General features: G+C 45.5%; 1 protein-coding gene across 4 annotated transcripts in view; it reads right to left on the bottom strand.

The window, feature by feature from the left end:
* Positions 1–20,808, bottom strand: part of ADAM23 (ADAM metallopeptidase domain 23) — a 161,057-nt gene that overhangs the window by 68,281 nt on the left and 71,968 nt on the right. For all 4 annotated transcript variants that reach the window (XM_084818623.1, XM_084818610.1, XM_084818618.1 and 1 more), the window contains exons 12-14: positions 11,080–11,164; positions 5,493–5,583; positions 2,233–2,284 (exon numbers count right to left, since the gene is read on the bottom strand). In XM_084818623.1, coding sequence (XP_084674749.1) covers positions 2,233–2,284; positions 5,493–5,583; positions 11,080–11,164 — 228 coding nt within the window. The remainder of the gene's footprint in view (positions 1–2,232; positions 2,285–5,492; positions 5,584–11,079; positions 11,165–20,808) is intronic.

Genomic DNA, 20,808 nt, shown 5'->3' with positions numbered 1-20,808 from the left:
CTTGATGCTGCCTTTGAAGACAGTTCAGAAACACCGGTTGGTACAGAACACAGCTACCAGGATGCTACTAGGAGCTAGACAGACAGTGCATATTATATAAATCCCACATCACTTGCCTTAGCTACAAATTTGTTTCTGTGCGAATTTAAAATGCTAGAAAAATTGATTTTTCTCATGCTAGCATGTTGTTTTGATCTGATGTTTAGTTTTAATTTGTGTTTTCTATTTTTATTGTAATTGTTTTTAATCTATTGCTGGAAGCTGCCTTATGAAGGCATTATCCTTAAAGGCAGGATATAAATAGTTAAAATAACTTTAAAAAATAAGTTTATTTCAAAATTGTAATTATTCTTACTTCAGAATTACAGCTATCGGCTCTACATGTCTAAGCCAAGAGTTAGTTAAGCAGAGAGTTTCAGTATTTGCATAAAGCACCATTTTCCTAGGGACATTAAGTCAATGCATAACCCATACAGTAGATCCACATGGCATTGTAACTGTTTCTTTCACTGTGGCACCAGCTTCAATTTACAATGCCATGCAGATCCACTGTGTGGATTGTGCATTGACTTGACTGTCCATGGGAAAATGGTGCACAGTGGATCTGCATGGCATTGCAAATTTGAAGCTGGTGCCACACTTAAAGAGACAGGTAGCAGCATAATGCAGTTATCACTTCTACTGTGCTACTACCATCAGCACACAGGAAAGAAGTGCGTTATGAGATCAACCTGGCCCTATGCATCAGCCAGAGATGACGCACCGGCATGGAGCTCATTTCAACCCTCCCTGCCAAGAGGAACACTTCCCTCCACTTGACACTTCCCAGGGACTGCAGACTCTGGCCTCATCTATCAGCCAGACAACCAAGGCCAACTGGGAAACTACACCCACTGACTCCCAGGGTAAACATCATAGCAAGGTAGAGACCACCCTAGCCCCATACACCAACTGGAGAAGGAACAGCTGCAGGGAGCTTATTTCACCCTTCTCTGCCAGAAAGAATACACATAAGAACTTTGAAACTAAGAACTGGTGCCTAAGTTTTGCTTTTTTCCTCCTCCCTCCTAATCCTCTTATGTCATGTCTTTTAGATTGTAAGCCTGAGGGCAGGGGCTGTCTTATTATTAATCTGTGTAAGCTTCTCTAGGAGCCTGTTTTGGCTGAAAAGTAAGGGGAAATGCTGTAACTAACTAACTAACTAACTAAATAAATAAATAAATAAATAAATCTTCTAACACCATTTCTGGGGGGTTTTCCAGTCAAAAAATGTATGACTTCCTTGGGTCTGCTCTCATTTCTTGTCATGAGAAAGCAAGAACAGTGGAAGAATTAGGTAAATCCAAATGGTGGAGAACTATTGGAAAAGGAGGAAAAGTATTCATAGGAACAGATTTAGATATACTGGGCAATATCTGTGTCATTCCGCTAGTGCAAATGATGCTAGTGGAAATTAGGTTCTGAACTTTGCACAAGAGGAGAATCCAGTTAAAGTTATATTTGTGCAAGCACATTTGTGCAAGCAGTTGCACAATTTTAATGTGAAGCACTTGCACAATGAAAAGAAAATAGCTAGTGCTATTTGAATTTGCAGAATTACACTGCTGGATATTGCTCATTAATTGTTATTTTTACTTGTAGGAAAACTGTTGTAATGTAAACTCACAAAAGTACCTGAACAATGATCTCACATTTCTTAAGCAACCAAAGTCATATATGAAAAAAAATATACAACTGTTATCAGTTTGAAAAGTGATAATTCATTTCTGGCTGAAGAATAACTGCCACCTTATATTATTAAACTCAGTTGCATGTACAGCTAATGGGAAGAAAACTAGGCTAGATATTGCAGTCCACTTTTCATAATTGAGCTATTCCAATTCAAAACTTTAGAAAACATTTTAGCATGCTTTGTTGTATGCATGAAGCTGTATGTCCACTAATAAAATTAAGGTGCTTCTACAACAGCAAAGCAGTTAGAATACATACTAGTGTACTGTGCAGCTGTTCAAAATAAAGTGACAAAGAATAAAATTTCCACCTTAAACTACAGATGAAACACATGCACTCTGAATTTTTTTCAGTAATGGAAATGTTCTACTATCTTCAGCATTAAATGTTTCTTGCCATAGTATATGCAGTCCAGCAATGAATCTAAGTATTGGCTCCCTAATTTCGTCTGAGTGATTTAAAAAATTATATAACACCAAGGTACTGATTATTATTGCATACCCTGTTTCCTCCATGATGCATCCTCCCCAGGATTCTGTGCAGTCACATCCTTCTGAAACAAAATGAAAAATACAAAACAAAGAAGGAAAGTAGTTAAAATATGTGAGCAATAAAACTCCACATAAAAGGGAGAAGAAGAAAAACAAGGATTTTTCCTTCCTGCATCTGAATTGCTGAATATAAGACCAGATAACCAAATAAGGATATATTTAGGACTAGTGATGGTGAACTGATCCCATCATAATTAATAATTTCCTCATCAAGTTACAAATCCAGAGTTTTAAGTTTGGACATAAGTTCTCAGTTATTAAAAGTTTTTGAAGTAATAATGAATGTAAACTTTCAGTAATATGAGGTGGACTCAGGGCTTTCTAACTATTTTCTTCTTTATTTAAAAAAAAAACCCATTTAAATGTAAAACTCTCTCCAAGAAGCTAAGAAGCACATCATAGTTTGCCAGCAAATGAGAACCAAGAATCATGAACAAACCATGGGTTCCACTTCTGGTTTGCAGGTACAGTTTGTGCAAGCTATAGTTTGTCCAGTTTGGACAAAACAGTAAATTGCGGTTGCCAAGAAGTGGGAAGTGCAGGAAAAAAACTGGGAAGCACAGGGGGAAGCGTGAGTATACATATCTGAAGCTTTTTCATGTCTGAACCAAGCTGAGTCATTATTTCTCCCTGCTCTCAAATCCTAAGTTTTCGCTGCAGGGCCACATTTTCCTTTATACCAATCACCTGGATTACCCCTTGGCCATATATGTTCTTGTAGTTTTTCTGACCTATAGATAACATAAATATGAGTTGGCTATATTAGTATAAAAAGTTGAACACCCCAGTCCATAATATTTATGCTACCATATCTGTCACTAATGCTATGCTTCATCTTTAGGTCAAGGTAATATTATGTTTTGTGAAGCTGTACTGAAGTAACGTTGGTACATCCTATTCTAAACATTTATATGAATGTTCAGAGCAGGGGTGCAGAACCTCCAGCTCATGGGCCTAACTCAGCCCGCAGGGCACCACAATCCAGCCAGCACCACCTCCTGGGTTCCTCCAGGGGCAGTCTTAGGTCCCAAGTTGAGATTGGAGATAATAGCAAGGATACCAGGTGGCCTGGGCCTGACCTACCTGCACCAAGAAGAGCAGCTGATTTTCCCCATGCAGGTAAGTCCCAACGCCCCTCATCTGAGATCGGAGATAGCCACCGGGATGCAAGGTGCCCTGGGCACTGAGACTCACCAGTGTGGGGAAGAGTAGCCACTCTCCCCAGAACAGTCAGTTCCCAACATCTGCAGCCCCTCATCCCTACTGCTATCACCAATCTGAAATCGTCTGGGTGGGAGGGAGAGTGACCATCCTTGCCCACATGCTAGTGACTCCCAACCCCTGCTGCCCTTCATCCCTGCTGTTTCTGATCTGAGACTGGAGATCGCGGTGGGGATGAGGGATGGCCTGGGCTTTCTCTGGGCTGGGAGGAGGCACAATTCTGTGCCTCCTTCCAGCACAAAGAAAAAAGGGGAGTGACATCAGGAGTCATGACCATGCCCTTGGATGTTATCTGGCTTGTGGGGTGCAGGGGAGGCAATTAGGCCCTCTATCCCAAACAGTTCTGTACCCCTGATTTAGAATATATGCAACAGAAAGTTTCAGGATCTCGCTAAAGGTAAGTATAAAATAGAAGAACTAAATCTGTGTAACAGTCAATAAATTAGAGTATTCTGTACAACAATTATAAGTTGTACTTTACTTTAAAATTACTGGTCAATAGAATTTTGATTAATGAATGAGGCATAAATGAACAGACAGGGTTCCTCCCACAGTTTCTACTGTTATAGACGTGCGGTGTATGATGTCACGTCAATTACACTTTGATCCATTTTCTCATGCTAAATTGACTTTAAGGGACAATCCAGATCTAAAATTTGGTAAGAAAATGTTTTTGTGGTGGTCATGGACAGGTAAGGTAATGTTTATTTTGGATCAACTGGTGGGTGCTGATGATAATTTTTTGTCATTTTCTATCCTGCGTGCCAAATATGTCTTGCCAGTTATGGCTAAGTGCTTGCAATTGCAGCATTTGTTATTATTTAGGTTTGGCCCAGCCGCTATCATTATTGGAAGCACTTATTGATGCTGCTCAAGCAAAGTGACCCACAATCCATGTCTATAAAGAATTGTTATTGGTGAATAAATATGATATACGGAGTTTTAAGCAGGAACGGAATAGGGAGTTGGATGGTCCCATTTTGCCTAATCAGTGGATTGCCACTTTGGCATCTATACCTATTGTGTCTATGGATTTTAAGCTGTGTTTCATTCAGGAAAAACATTATCGTGTCTGCTGGACACAATATCTCTTTAATAAGGGATTATCTAATTTGGCTAATCGCTGGTGGTGCAATACAGCTAATGCTCCTTTTAAACATCTCTTTTGGCAATGCCCATAGTTGCTTCTTTTGAGGAGGAGGTTATTATATGGATAAATTTTGTACTGGAACAGTCTTTAATATTCACTGAAGTACACACTCTTTTAAATTCTTTGCCTGCTTCATGGAAATTAAGAAATGGTCAGCATAAATGGATTCTCCGTGCCCTTTTGATACCTAAAAGACTGATAGTACAACACTGTAAGGATAAACGCTCACCTCCTTTAATGCAATGGATTGAAGACCTTACAATGCTTTCAATATTTGAATGGGTTACCTCCAAATGGATACTTATTTGGATATCTGGTCCGCCTTTGTTGAAGCTTATGTATAATTGCTAGAAAGTTGTGTTTTCGTATATTTACATTTCATATGTATGCATTGCCATGGATATATACAAATCCATGTATGTATATTAAAAAACATGAAGCAATAAAAAAATGAATGACAAATTGGCTAATGTGTAGCTGTCTGTGCATATCTATCCACTCTGGAAAAGAATGTGTATTAGTTCCAGAGCCGTTAATATGAACTTTATGGGTCAGATGTAGAGTTGTGCGAGTGAAAGTCTGCTCATCCAAGGTGCTTCCATCTTATTTTTGCTGATGTCCCCACAAACACTGCAGCCCTACACATCACATCCCAGGCCTTCCCTGAGGATTCTTTCCTGAGGAGGGGGCAGAAAATTCCTGTGGCATGAGTGGACTTCCACTCTTGCACAACTCAGAACCCAGCCCTATATTAATAGACTATTAAAAATCCAATTGATGCAAAAGTTTGTAAACAATTTAAATAGGAAAACGGAAGGAATTTAATGGCAAATACATACTTGGTTTTCTGGCTCCTGGCTCCCACTGTATTCCTAAATTCTGAGCCAAACTTTGAGACAGTTCTTGTGCCATTGCCCAGGGAAGGCCATACTGTTAGAAAAAGAGATTAAAGTAAAATAAAATGGTGAGCAAAAAATAATACTGCAGATTGTTGAAACTTTTAGTACAAAGCTTCTACCTTACTACTTATTCTGTTTGGAATTTGACTCCGATCGTAAAGCATATGTATGTGGAAATGGCTCACTAAGCTAAACTGAGTTTACTTCCAAATGTTGTTTAGGACATCATCCTCAAACTTTCCACAATGTGAACACTGAGTGCTAAAATGACAGAAACACTTCCTTCTGGAAAGGAAGCAAATATGTATGAACTGCATTAGTGACAATGTAGAAATCCATGCAAACTTTAGCAGTACAACAACTAAGTATATTCCCAAAATAAGTGCAATGAATGGTTTGTTTAGCATGTTGTCCAAACTAAGGATCCTCAATTGTTGCTCTCAAATAAGCCAGGATTCGAAAACCAAGAAGAAACCCTGGTTTGCAATCCTGGTATATAAAGGGAGCAACAAGCCAGAATCCCCAGTTTGGATGATATGCAAAACAAACCTTTCCTGTTGTGCTAGTGGGACGAACAAAGTGGGAGCAAATGGGCTATGTGCATTAGGTTGCAGCTCATCCGCATTATGCCAGAATTCTCCATGATCCTGGCTTATCGTTCTATGGGAATGCAGCTGTGTGAACTGGGATATTTTGGGATCAGTCCATTCACATGACATGCAAAACCAGTTTAATCTATGGCGTAGATGGTTATTTGAGACTGAGTTACAGGCCACTCACAGTATTTCAGTTCCCAGCTATGGTCAAAGTGCACTTCTATATTTTGGAGTTTTGGAGTATTTTTTAAAAAGTTTTATCACTGACCATGGCACTGACTAGTACAATTAGCACAGATTCAAAGCAAGTAAAATAGAGAAATTAAATCTGGAATTTTATCGTAAAGTTAAATTCCAAGAATAAGACCTGCTCAAAGACTTGCATTTCTTTGTATGGATTTTGCTAATGAGGTGCTAAAAAAACACTTTGCATGCACCTAACCTGGAGAAAAGGCTGCCTTTAGCCTTCATTCAAGTGCTCTATACTGCACTGACATTAAGTGAGAGAGGAAATAATTTTCTGTCAACTATATTTCATATTTAAGGTCCTTCCAGATATCTATAAAAAAAGATTTGGAATTTTTGAAGACATCATGAGAACCATCTTTAAAGAAAGTATATTATGATGGAATTATTTCATAACGCCCCACAAAAAATTCCAGAAGAAATTCAGTTTCTTTATTTTAACCTAGAACAGCATCTATAATTATCTCCTGTTTTGTTAATATAAACATTGCCTAATTTAACTCTATGGTCCATCAATCAAAGGAGCCCATGTGCTTTGCCCAGGATGGAAACCACCTCTGAGAACAGACGGATTTTATATTTTCAAAATGGAGGATCCAACATTTCCCCTTTTCTTTGTCCCAGCAGCCATAGTGAATCCAACAGGTCCTTCCTGTAACCATCACATAACCTGCAAAGCCTAATTTGAATGTCTGCAGACCCCTCCTCCCCCATTCCACCATGTGACTCTGAACATACAATATGACCTCACCATCAAAACTGGTTTTTTTTCTCCCCTATCCCCGCTCCCCTGCCCCATCCTACTTTTTTTATAACATCTTGCCTGATAAAGAAATCTGAAGAACTCAAAAGCTTGCAGACAGGAAGGAGCCTGGGGGAAGGAGGACCAGCCAGCAGCTGCACCGGGTGGATCCTGAGCCTGCTTCTGCCCCCGCCAACAGGTACTTAAGGCGGGGCTACCAGAGGCTGCTCGGGAAGGAGCCTGGGGGAAGGAGGACCAGCCAGCAGCTGCACCGGGTGGATCCTGAGCCTGCTTCTGCCCCAGCCAACAGGTACTTAAGGCGGGGCTGCCAGAGGCAGTGCCTCGGCTTCGCGCCAAGTGCGACGCTAAGTGCACACTTAGCGTTGCACTTGGAGTCGCGTAGGATCTGAAGACCTACCCGCCTGCCTCTCCAGAGACACCAGCAGCCACAGATACCAGCAGCAAATAGCAGCAGCAGAGGGCAGCAGCTTTAAAGACGAGGGGGAAAGGGGCAAATGTGGACTTTATCTGCTCCTTCTTAGCTGCTGTTCTCTTTTATCTCTTTTATCTTTTATATTCTTTTATACTGTTGAATCATTTTATACTCTAACATTTTAATATGTGCCTGGGAGGACTATTGGGCAACTCAGGGGGTCGGGGAGGTGCCACTATAACTGTGGTCACGGGCAGGGGGAGGTATGGCGTTGGGGGATTAACAAGCCAGCTGAGGAGAAGAGGGGCTAGACACCTTACAGCTGTCCCCTCTTCTGGTTCTTCCCCCAACCTGATGGTTCCTGGCAGCCTTACCAGTCTGCCCTCGGGTCTGGTGCTGCTGCTGCTGAATGCAAGGTTGGCCCAAAATAAAATCTCCCTCATCCATGATTTGATTGTGGATGAGGGGGCTGACCTGGTATGTATTACTGAGACCTGGGTGGGGGAACTGGGAGGGGTCACTCTCTCCCAGCTGTGCCCTCCTGGGTACTCGGTGCAGCACCAACACCGACTTGAGGGTCGGGGAGGGGTGGTTGCCGTGGTCTATAGGAATTCAATCTCCCTCTCCAGGCTTCCTGCTCATTCGAGTGCAGATCTTGAGTGTTTGTACCTTGTGTTGGGTACCCGGGTCAGATTAGGGATTCTGTTGGTGTACCGCCCACCCCGCTGCCCATCAGACTCCCTGCCTGAGCTGACGGAGGTGGTCTCGGACTTGGTGTTGAGGACCCCTAGGATGATGGTCCTGGGGGATCTCAACTTCCATGCCGAGGCCGCTGTATCCAGGGCGGCTCGGGACTTCATGGCTGCCATGACAACCATGGGGCTGTCCCAACATGTCATTGGTCCAACGCATATAAAAGGACACACGCTTGATCTAGTTTTCTCGACTGGGCAGGAGGATGGTGATCTGAAAGTGGAGGAATTAACATCTGTCCCTTTGTCATGGACAGATCACTTCCTGCTGAGGTTTAGACTCCTGGCAGCCTTCCCCCTCTGCAAGGGTGGGGGACCTATTAAAATGGTCTGCCCCTGGAGATTAATGGATTCCAATGGATTCCAGAGGGCTCTGGGGGATTTTCCTGCTGGTATGGCTGGTGCTCCTGTCGAAGCCCAGGTCGCTCTGTGGAATGCAGAGATGACTCGGGCGGTTGACACGATCGCACCCAAGCGCCCTCTCCCTCTGAGCAAAGCCCGGCCAGCTCCTTGGTATACACCTGAGCTGAGGGCAATGAAGCAAGAGGGGAGACGGCTAGAACGCAGGTGGAGGAAAACTCGTGCTGAGTCTGACCGAACACAGGTAAGAGCCCACTATCGAGCCTACTCTGTGGTGGTGAGGGTGGCAAAGAGACAGTTCTTTTCCACCAGAATTGCATCTTCTCAGTGTTGTCCAGCGGAGCTTTTCCGAGTGGTTCGCGGCCTGTTATATTCTGGGCCAGGGAGAGAGACGGTGGAACCCTCGGTAGCACGCTGTGATGAGTTTGCACAGCACTTTGAGGATAAAGTCGCTCAGATTCGTCATGAATTGGACACCACCATTAATGCAGTTCCATTGGTAGAGGCGTTCAGAGCACCGTCTGGTCCAGTTTTATTGGATGAGTTTCAGTTACTGAGGACTGAGGATGCGGACAAGGTGCTTGGCCAAGTCCGATCGACCACTTGTGTGCTTGACCCTTGCCCTTCATGGCTTATTAAATCAAACGAGGGGATGTCTGGCTGGGTCCAGGAGGTTGTAAATTCCTCCTTGAGAGAGGGAGTGGTGCCTGCCACTTTAAAAGAGGTGGTATTTAGACCACTCCTGAAAAAGCCTAACCTGGACCCAGAGGATGTTAACAATTATAGGCCAGTGGCCAACATCCCCTTCCTGGGCAAGGTGCTTGAGCGGGTGGTTGTAGGACAGCTCCAGGCACTCTTGAATGAAGCTGATTATCTAGATCCATTTCAATCGGGCTTCAGGCCTGGTTTTGGAACGGAAACTGCCTTGGTCGCCCTGTGGGATGACCTCTGCCGGGAGAGGGACAGGGGGAGTGCGACCCTGTTGATTCTCCTGGACCTCTCAGCGGCTTTCGATACCATCGACCATGGTATCCTTCTGGATGGGTTGTCTGGGTTAGGAGTTGGAGGCACTGCACTACAGTGGTTCCGCTCCTACTTGGATGGCCGATTCCAGAAGGTGGTGCTGAGGGATTATTGCTCTGTGCCATGGCAATTGTGCCATGGGGTTCCACAGGGCTCTATTTTATCCCCCATGCTGTTTAACATCTACATGAAAACGCTGGGGGAGGTTATCCGGAGGTGTGGGCTGAGGTGCTATCAATATGCAGATGACACCCAGCTCTACCTCTCTTTTTCATCAAACCCAGGTGAGGCAGTGGCTGTTCTGAATCAGTGCCTGGGCACGGTAATGGACTGGATGAGGGCCAATAAACTGAAACTCAATCCTGACAAGATGGAGGTACTGTTAGTGGGTGGTTCGTCTGCCCGGCTACGAGATATTCAACCTGTTCTGGAGGGGGTTGCACTCCCCCTAAAGGATCACGTTCATAGTTTGGGGGTGTTCTTGGATCCAGAACTGTCACTTGAGGCACAGGTGAACTCAGTGGCACGGAGCACTTCTTATCAGCTTAGGCTGGTATACCAACTACGCCCTTATCTGGACAGAGATAGCCTAGCTACAGTTATCCATGCTCTGATAACTTCTCCTCTGGATTACTGCAATGCGTTATACGTGGGGCTGCCTTTGAAAACGGTCCGGAAACTTCAGCTGGTCCAAAATAGGGCAGCAAGATTGTTAACAGGGACTGGCCTGCAAGCTCATATTACGCCAGTACTTTTCCAACTGCACTGGCTGCCAGTCCATTTCCAGGCCCGATTCAAAGTGCTGGTGTTAACATTCAAAGCCCTTAACGGCTTGGGGCCAGGTTACCTGAAGGATCGCCTCCTCCCATATGTGCCTGCCCGGACCTTAAGATCATCGTCAGCGGCCCTTCTCCGTGAGCCCCTGCCAAAGGAAGTGAGGCGGGTGGCTACTAGGAGGAGGGCTTTTTCTGCTGTGGCACCCCGGCTCTGGAATGAGCTCCCTAGTGAGGTTCGCCTGGCACCTACATTGTATTCCTTTCGGCACCAGGTGAAGACCTTTTTATTTTCCCAGGCATTTTAGCATTTTAGCTTTCTAAATTTTTAGCTTTGCTGTTTTAAATCTGTATTTTAAACTCCTGCGCTGCTGCTAGGTTTTATTGTGGTTGTATTGTTATATTGTGGTTTTAATGTTCTATATATTTTAAATTGTTTTATTGTGTGTTGTTTGGTTTTAGTTTTTGTGAACTGCCCAGAGAGCTTCGGCTATTGGGCGATATAGAAATGAAATAAACAAACAAACAAACAAACATTTTTGTGGTGTTTTGGTTAACCTAATAAAAGTATTACAGTAATATGGATAAAAGAGCAATGTTACCTCATTTACTCCAACACCTCTAGCCACAGAACAAATTCCTCCAAAGTAGCTCAGGCTACTTCTTTTGTAATGAAATGTCACATTCCTTAAGAACAAGATAAACAAAGCAATGATAAAAACAATGAAAGGATAGGACAAGTATAAATAATCCGAATGTTGGAACTTACCGTTAAGTCCCTTTTTTGCAGTGGATGGAGGATATTATTGGATGGATTGCTCCTCCCACTCACTCTGACAGGCTGGACTATGCTGATTAGACTTTCAAGTGCCCTTTTGTGAGGGGAAGCAATCTACGTCAAGTTTCAGAAGATGTCAGAGCAAGAAATAAACAAGTAAAAACCAAAGAGCACCTGAACCAGCAGGACTAAATTTGAGTAATAGTGAGAAATGGAAAGTTGGGTAGTTACAGTGAAGTTCCATTCCAATTCGGTGCACAGCTGACATCCATCATGGGTTAACTCCTCCTACCACCCAGGTCAGGCAAGGAACATGTGACCAAGCTTTTTGCCTTGGTCCTGGCATCTGTGGCTCCTCCCAGCCAGTTCTTTTCTAGCCAAGCATTTAGACAGAGTAGTTACTGAGAAGCCATTAATGTAATGAGAAAAAGACAGAGAAAAACTGAGGGCAGAGAAGAAAAGGTCCCTTCTCTTGAGACTGGCACACTCCATGAGAAAATCATAGCAAATACTAGTATCAGAATGCATCTGCCTGCTAAAAGGGGTGGTATGGATGTCTCCTGCACATCGAATTGGAATGGAACTTCATGTTAAGTACCCAACTTTCTATTCCCAACTGGTGTGAGGAAATATCCATCATGGGATATATAAAAGCTATTATTCCCATAGCACAGGCCCCTAAGATTGAGGAAGGACCTGTTGTAAGATTCTGCGTCTGAAGGCTACTTTGGCAGAAGCGTATTTGTCCATCTTGTAATGCCTTACAAATGTGTGGTGTGAAGACCAAGTGGCTGCCCTACAGATCTCTGCCAAGGGGGCGTTAGTAGAGAAAGCCACTGAGGCAGCCACAGCCCTGGTCGATTCTGCTGTAACGTGTATGGGTTTAGGGAGTTTTTTAACCTCAGAGAATGCAAAAATACATGCCCTGAGCCACCTGGTGAGGGTGGAAAGGGAAGCCTTCTGTCTTAAAGCCGTAAGATGAAAGGAATGTCCGAGTTCCTTAGTTCTCTTAAGGTAGATTTTGATGGACCTTTTAAGGTCCAATGTGTGCCAGACCCACTCAGAGGGATGAAAATGCTTAGGGCAGAAAGAGGGCAGAATAAGTCCTTGCATTCTGTGAAAGAGTATGTTAATTTTGGGAAGGAAGGATCAAACTGAAGTGTGACAGAATCCATGCTGAATGCAGAGGTGGTCTCTCATGGAGAAAGCCGCTAACTCCGAAACTCTTCTGGCAAATGTCATCGCTACAACAAATCAAACCATAAGAGAGAGGAAAAGTACAGACACAGTTCTAAGAGGCTCAAAGGGTGGAGAAGTAAGACCTGAAAAAACAGCATGCAAATTCATGTTGGAAAGCAGTATATAACTGAAGGACAGATCAGAGACTCTGATCTGAGGAACCGCTTAAGGTGCAAGTGAGAACCAAGAGGCTTGTGACACAGTTTGGAGAGGATGGAATAAAGAGCCATGGCTTGCCTGCGGAGTATGCTTGCCTTCAGACCCATATCTGGCCCAGTTTGTACAAATTTGAGCAACTCCTTGATTTCTGCTGTCTTATAATCTAAACATTTCCACCTGCACCAATGAAGGAACATCTTCCAGGTTGTTTCGTGTATTCGATTGGTGGATGGTCTCCTAGAAGATAGCATAGCGTTTGTTACCTCAGCAGAACAGCCTAGGGAAAGGAAGGTATGGCTCTCAGTAGCCAGATGGTTAGATGTAGCCATTCTGGGTTCAAATGCCACACCAGTCTTTGTGTGAGAAGGGTGGGTGTCAAGGGCAGGAACCGGGGTCTGATTGTGTCAGCTGCAGGATTTGGGAGAACCAGTCTCTGCCACCAGAAGGGCACTATGACTATTACGGTTTCCCATTCTGCCCTGATCTTCCTGAGGACCTTGGCCCAAAGCAGGAATGCCAGGAATGTGTAGAGCCTGCCCCTAGGCCAGAGGGAGTGGAGAATGTCCGTGACTTCTGCTGCTCGAGCTAGGTGTCTGAAGAAGTGTGGAGGTGGATTGTTGAGTGGGGAGGCAAAGAGGTCCACCTGGAGCAGGCCAAAGTGTCAGCAAAGCTCCTGAAATACTGTCGGATTCAGAGTCCACATGCCTGGATTGAGACTTGTTGGCTCAGAAAGTCAGTTTCTCTGTTGAGAGTCCCCTGAATGTGCTGTGCAGTGACGGACATGTTGTGTTCTGCCCAGAGGAGGAAGGAAAAGGCCTCCTTCTACAGGGATTATGATTTCATCCCTTCTTGACGAATTATGTGGGCTAAGGCTATAGTGCTGTCTATTCTGACTAGAAAATAGACAGGACCAGTGTGTTGAACAAAGATGGCAAGATGGACTGCTTGTAGCTTCAACCAGTTTATACTGTATTTTACCTTGGGAACCCAGAGTCCTTGGATAGTGAGCCTCCCACCCCTTGAGGCTGGTGTCCCTTGTCACAATTTTGCGATGGGGTCCCCGAATGGGTGTGCTCCTTGATATGTTTTGTGGTGCTCTTCACCAGAGTAGAGATGTTCTGATTGAGGCAGAGTGACTTTGATGTGACATTTGTGGATTATATCAGACTGAAAAGGGAGGAGCAGCCACTGAAGGGGTCTGAAGTGTAACCTGGTCCATGACAGAATCCCTAAGCATGATATCATGAGACCCAGAGTTTGTACAAGAAATTAGATCTGCTGCACGGGCTTGAAGTAGGGACTCTGCTACCTGAAGAATCTTGGCAATTTTGTCTGGGGCCAAGGAGATTATTCCTTTGGAAGTGTCTAGAAGTACTTCCAAATGGATTAGTGATTGGGAAGGTTGGAGGTGACTCTTTTTGAAGTTTCTTAATAACCCGTGGTCCTGGAGACAAGACAGCGTCTTGGAGATCAGCACGAGCCTTGGTCAGTGATGGGGACCTCAGAAGAAGGTCATCCAGATAAGGGTAAATGTGTATGGCCTTGAGGCTGAGGTGAGCTACCACTGCTATCATGAGCTTAGAAAAGACTCTTGGAGCTGATACCAGGCCAAAGGGCATTGCTTTGTATTGATAATGGTACCCCATAGGAGAAGCAGAAGAATCTCTGGTGTTGTACAGCTATGGGGATGTGGAGATATGCCTCTGTAAGGCCTACTGAGGATAGGAAATCCCCCTGGTGTAGAATCCCTTGATGATCTGGAGGATTCATCATGAATTGGTGGTATGCCACTGTCAGGCCTAGCCCCAGTACCACTGTGGGCCCTATGGCTTAAGAGTCAGAATCTTATTCAGACTTAGAGCAGGATGACTGGGAATTCCCAGTCCAGGAAAGCTCTGCCTAGCTTCCCATCTGATTGCAGGCCAAAGGAGGAAGATTCTCCCTATCAGTCACAGCTGCAAGATGTAGGGAGGCCTCCGATTTACATCCTGGTAATGTGAGAACTGTGCATGAGGAAGATTCCGCAGGGGAGGGGGCTAAGGGGTGACACCCAGGTTATGACACCAACAGAGACACTCCCTCAGATGTAGCAATCATTTTATGGGCCAGGTTTTCCTGTCAGGAAAGATCGTCAGAACGGGAATTTTAGCAGTCCCTCCCCATATTTAAGCTAGTGCACAGGCTGAAGAGCCTGTGCTAATGTCTTAAATGCAGGGAAAACTTTTTGCCTGTATTTATCATGAATCTTGAACTCTTGTCTGCCTTGAATCTTGTATCATTAAGACTCTGACTTGCAATATATTGCTGGGACACTGGCTCTGTATGAATTCTAGCTTTGGGACTGTCTCTTGAACAAAGCAATGTGCAGATAGCCTCTGTCTAGGCGATTTTATTTATTGGGGAATTATAAATGCTGTAAGTTCTGGCACGAGCTCTGGAAAGCTGATCTCTATAACCTGATCTACTGCAATAAAGAGCTTCACTGTTGTTGTTGCTCAGTCGTCAAGTCGTGTCCGACTCTCCGTGACTCCATGGACCATAGCACGTCAGGCCTTCCTGTCCTGCGCTCTCTCCCGGAGTGTGCTCAAGTTCATATCCATTGCATCAGTGATGCTATCTAGCCACCTCATCCTCTGCTGTCCCCTTCTCCTTTTGCCTTCAATCTTTCCGAGCATCAAGGTCTTTTCCAGTGACTTTTCTCTTCGCATTAGGTGGCCAAAATATTTGAGCTTCAGCTTCAGTATCTGTCCTTCCAATGAGCACTCAGGGTTGATTTCCTTTAGGATTGACTGATTGGACCTCCTTGCAGTCCAGGGGACTCGTAAGAGTCTTCTCCAGCACCACAGTTCGAAAGCATCAATTCTTCAGCGCTCAGCCTTCCTTATAGTCCAGCTCTCACAGCCATACATTACTACTGGGAAAACCATAGCTTTGATTATACGAACCTTTGTCGGCAAGGTGATGTCTCTGCTTCTTACTATGCTGTCTAGGTGTGCCATAGCTTTCCTCCCAAGGAGCAAGCGTCTCTTAATTTCATGGCTACAGTCATCGTCTGCAGTGATCTTGGAGCCCAAGGAAGTAAAATCTGCCATCCAAATTGTTGGCCAGCATTACATCTTGTGGAAATAAATTCCATAGTTTAACTATGTACTGTGTGAAGAAGTATTTCCTTTGGTCTTGAATCCCCCACCAATCAACTTCATGGGATGACCCTGGGTTCTAGCATTATGAGAAAGGAAGAAAAATATCTCCCTATCCACTTTTTCCACACCATGCTGTCAAGTTCCTTCATCCTCTCTCTTCACAATCAACTAGGGGTGTATGAAACCCCACTTACCTGGCTCCGCCGGGTTCCGCAGGTGTGGGGAGGCGATCCGTTCCTCCCCCCCGGAATCCTGCTAGGCCGCGGAGCTGCCAGCCAGGCCAACCCGCAGCGGGGCCTCCAGCCGCTGCCAGGCTGCTGCGGATACAAATGGCGTCCTGTGTAGGGGACGCCATTTGCGTCCCTACACAAGCCCATGATAGGCTACGTAAATATTTACGTAGCCTATCACAGCCGGCATAGGGACGCAAATGGCGGCTGCCACAACGGCCGCCATTTGCAGCCGCTGCCACCGCTGGAGCCGCAGCCAGGTAGGCTCCGTTTTGTGGGGCTTTCGCGGGGTGGTGGGGCGGGGGGCTCCATTCCGCCACGGATTCTGGGGGGGCTGAATTCACTGGAATTTGGCCCCCCTGGGATCCGTGGAGGAATTCTCTAACATCCCTACAATCAACACACTCCAAGATACCACAACCAGGTTCTTTACAGATGCAAATTCTAGGAAACTCTCAGGCTACGAAGGAAACAGCTACTCCACACAATTACGAATACCAATAGAGGAGCCGAAGTTAGATAAGTTGCCAGCAGTTTGAACAAGAACTTCCTGGCCAGACTAGCTTAGGAGGGATGCCCGTCCCTTACAGTTGCTCCCTCCTACATAGGCTATCACACATAACCAACCTGGAGGAGCGTCTGAGCTCCGCCTCTAACTTTTCCTGCTTGGCTCTATGACGGGACCCTAGCATCCCTCAAGTCACGCCCCTCCCTCTCCTCCTCCCCCGAGACCTGGGTTCTCACAGGGGAGGAAAGGGGAGGGCATTCAGGTCGAGCCATCTGCAAGCCAAGTTCTTGAGAAGAACGCCTATGCGTATCTGAGCTCACTAGGGAGGAAACCTCCCCCAGTTCTGGCTGTTCCCAATCTGAAACTGAGCTGCTATCTCCACACGCTCAGAATCATTCCTGACATCATCCCTGCTCCCACAATGCCTTCCCCTCCTCTTTCCCCATGGGGGCCCTGGATTGTGGGTATAGTGTTGGTGGAAACTGCAAACCAGCCAGGGGGCACGCAAATGTTCCACTGGTTTCCCAGGAGTGATCTTCTGGCCCATAACCTTCCCAGTCAACCAAATACTGCAGCCAGCCCCAGAAAAGGTGCGAGTCTAGGATGTTGGCGACTTCAAACTCCTCCTCTCCCCCCACCAAAATGGAAGGCAGAGGCGTGCAGTCAGAGCAATGAGGGTCCGCAGCCAGCACAGGGGAAAGCAAAGATCGTTGAAAGACAGGGTGCACCTTCAGGGAGGGAGGGAGGGCCAGTCTAAAAGCGATGGGGTTGATTTGGGCCATAATTTGGAAAGGTCCTGTCCGATGGGCTGCCAGCTTCTTACTTGGGGTGTGAGCAGGGAGGTTCCGGGTTGACAACCAATCCCCGACATGCAGAGGTGGACCAGGTTGTCGATGCCGGTCCGCAGTTGCCTTATACGCTGCTTTCGCCTGCTCAGTGCTGTCCTGTAAAAGGTGATGCACAGAGTACAATTTCTCTAAAAATTCATGGGCAGCTGGCACTGAGGCAGAGCTTAGCGAGGAGGGGAAGGTCTTGGGATGGTACCCAAAACTGGCAAAAAAATGGGGTTTGGCATGCGGAGACATAACACGCATTGTTGTAAGCAAATTCAGCCAGAGGCAACAGGGACACCCGATTGTCCTGTTGGTAATTTACGTAGCAGAGTAAGGACTGCTCCAGCATGGCATTGGTGCATTCTGTCTATCCATCGGTCTGGGGGTGATAAGCAGAGGAAAGTCTGAGTTCTACATTGAGCAGTGAAACTCCCGCCAGAATCGGGCTGTGAATTGGGCCTCCGATCTGAAAGCAGCCCCACCGGCGAGCCATTCAACCGGATAACGTGGGTCAAAAACAGCTCTGCTGTTTCTTTGGCCATGTGCAGTCCAGAGCAGGGTATAAAATGGGCCATTTTAGAAAATAAGTCCTCCACCACCAAAATGGTGGTCTTATCTTGTGAATGTGGCAAGTCAGTGATAAAGTCAAGGGAGAGCAGTTTCCAGGGCCCTGAGGGTGTAGGCAGGGGATGGAGCAATCCAGTGGGTTTGTCAACGTCCTTTGCCTGTTGACAGGTGGCACAGGAGGCTACATAGGTTTTGACATCCTGACACACTTGGGGCCACCAAATATCCCAAGTGACCCTATATAATGTTTTGGAAAAGCCAAAATGCCCAGCAGTGTATGAGTCATGGCACTGTCAGAGGACTTTCTCCCATATGCTTTTGGAAAGCACATAGACCCTGCATGAGTGGTAAAGCAGCCCACCTTGCAATGAAAAGGGGTTGACTTGGTAGCTCCAACTGTCTGCCCCAGCTCTGCCACTTTGTCATGCACAAAGAGATCCTGCGTTTGTTCTGGGCAAAGGACCTCTACCCAGGGTTGGGGGTCAACTGCAGCTGCCAGACTCTCAGAGGGAAGGATTGGAGGGGGGGCTCTCCTCACCCCCGTCTGTAAGTCTGGCTTACAAGAGAGTGTATCCACCTGTTGGTTACCTGTGGCTCTAACATGGCAAATTTTGAGGTCGAACCGTGAAAAAAAAGGGACCATCTAATTTGGCGTTGATCCATGGCCCTGGCTGTCTGGAGGTGTTCCAGATTTCGACGGTCAGTTCTAACTTTGACTGGGTGCTGTGCCCCCTCTAGATGATGCCGCCATGTTTCCAACGCTGACTTTATAGCTAAAAGTTCCTTTTCTAAACAATGTATTTGTTTAGGTGTGGTGACCAGAACTGTACACAGCATTCCAAATAAGGTTGCACCATAGATTTGTATAAGGACAACATGATATTGGCAGTTTTATTTTCAGTTCCTTCAGTATGGCTAACAGCAGCTGCAAACTGGGCCAATATTTTCATTGAGTTGTCTACCACAACCCCAAGATCTCTTTCTTGGAAGTTACCGCTAGCTCAGATCCCATCAGCATATATGTGAAGTTGGGATTTTTTGCTTCAATGTGCAGAGTTTGCTGAAGGGTGATCGAGCTCTGTCCCAGGCGAAGCCAAGGAATGCACTGGCTGGGAGGAGTCACACAGACTAAGACCAAGGCAAAAAGCCTGGCCACATATGGCTTGCCTGTCCTGGGCAGTGGGAGGGGTTAACCCATGATGAATGTCTCCTCACACTGGATAGGAAACTAAACGTAATGGAGAAAATGTGAAAGAACATAGGGAAAAATACCCTCTGAAGAAATGCTCTCTCAGGTAACTAGTATTAACTCCTGGGTTCGGTGAAAAACACTGTTAATTTTTGGTTTAAAAAGTAAGGACAAGCTATAAAGCAAATGAAACCAGGTGAAAAATGTATAGTTCTTTTCTGACCAATAAGGCTCCCAGTTCTGAAAGCCTACATGCTGATGTGATGGCTACTAAAAGTAAAATGTTCCAAAAAAGAAAGGCAGGTTGTTTACCTGCAACGGTAGTTCTTTGAGTGGTCATCTGTGCATTCACATATGCTGAGCCTCATTCAGGAATCTTCCAAGCCGAGGTATGTTTTCAGCAGGAACCCCCCCCCCCCTCTACTGTGCACATCCAACGGGTTCCCTCCTATTCCCTCAGTTCCTTCAGACCGCCTAGTGTGGCCTCCGACCCAAGGGAAAAATCACACCTCAGTACCAACACTGAATTCAACATTGACACCAAAGTGGGGGTGGTGGGTTGGTTGTGTGAATTCACAGATGGCCACTGAGCAGGGGGTTGGACTCGATGGTCTTATAGGCCCCTTCCAACCCTACTATTCTATGATTCTATGACCACTTGAAGAACTACAGTTACAGGTAAGCAACCTGCCTATCTTCTTTGTGGTCTCTGTGCATCACACATAGGGGAAATTAACAAGCTCACTTACCAGAGGTGGGTAGGTGTCTCATGCCAAGATCGATGACAGCACTGCTTGCCCAAAAGCACAATCTGAATATGATTTGACATCCAACTTGTAATGTTTTATGAACATCAAAGGTTTTGACCATGTCACTGCTTGTCCGACCATGGAACACCCTTGTCAAAGGCTGTAGATGCAGCAACTCCTCACATGGAATGGGCTCATACTTAAGGTGGTCGCTCTAAACCCGCCAGCTCATAGGTTAAGCCAATTGTCTCAACAATCCATGAGGCTAGCCTTTGGGACAATACAGAAAGACCTTTCTTAGAGCCTCCGTAGGAGACAAAAAGGTTTTGTGTTTTGTGGAAGGAGGCCATTCTTGATCTAAAAAAGGCCAATGCCCTTTTTACATCTAGGACATGCAGCTTCCTCTCCAATTCAGACAACAGTTGTGGGGAAAAAGCTGGCAGTGAAATTAACTGGTTGACGCTGAAATCTGAGACCACCTTTGGGTCAACTTTATCCTTGTGGAAAATCAAATAGGGATGATCTACCCTCAAAGTACAAATATCATTAACATGTCTAGAGAAGTGACCACAACTAGAAAAGCAACCTTTCAAGACAACAGACGGAGGTCCACTGTAGCCATAGGCTCGAAGGGTTTTGAGGGGAGAGCATACAAAACAACAGTGAGGCTCCACTGAGGCACTAGAGACCTTAACGGAAGTGCTAGGTTCTTTAACCCGCACAAAAACTGTCAGGTAGTGGAATGTGTAAAGGCTGAAAACCCTTGCATTTGCCTTCTGTAAGATGAGAGAGCTGCTAAATAAACTCTTATCACCTAAAGCTTCAATCCTTTTTGGAACAAGTGGGGAAGACAAGTGGGGTTTTCTAGCTGCATCTAAAATAGTCTGAACCTCCAAAGGGAACTGGACAGGGTTCTCACTGCTGGATTCTACAGGC

The sequence above is a fragment of the Heloderma suspectum genome, chromosome 1 (genome assembly GCF_057233095.1).
Source record: "Heloderma suspectum isolate Gila_16-S chromosome 1, 16-S_ref, whole genome shotgun sequence".
NCBI lineage: Eukaryota > Metazoa > Chordata > Lepidosauria > Squamata > Helodermatidae > Heloderma > Heloderma suspectum.
This window is presented reverse-complemented; position numbering and strand designations above follow the sequence as displayed.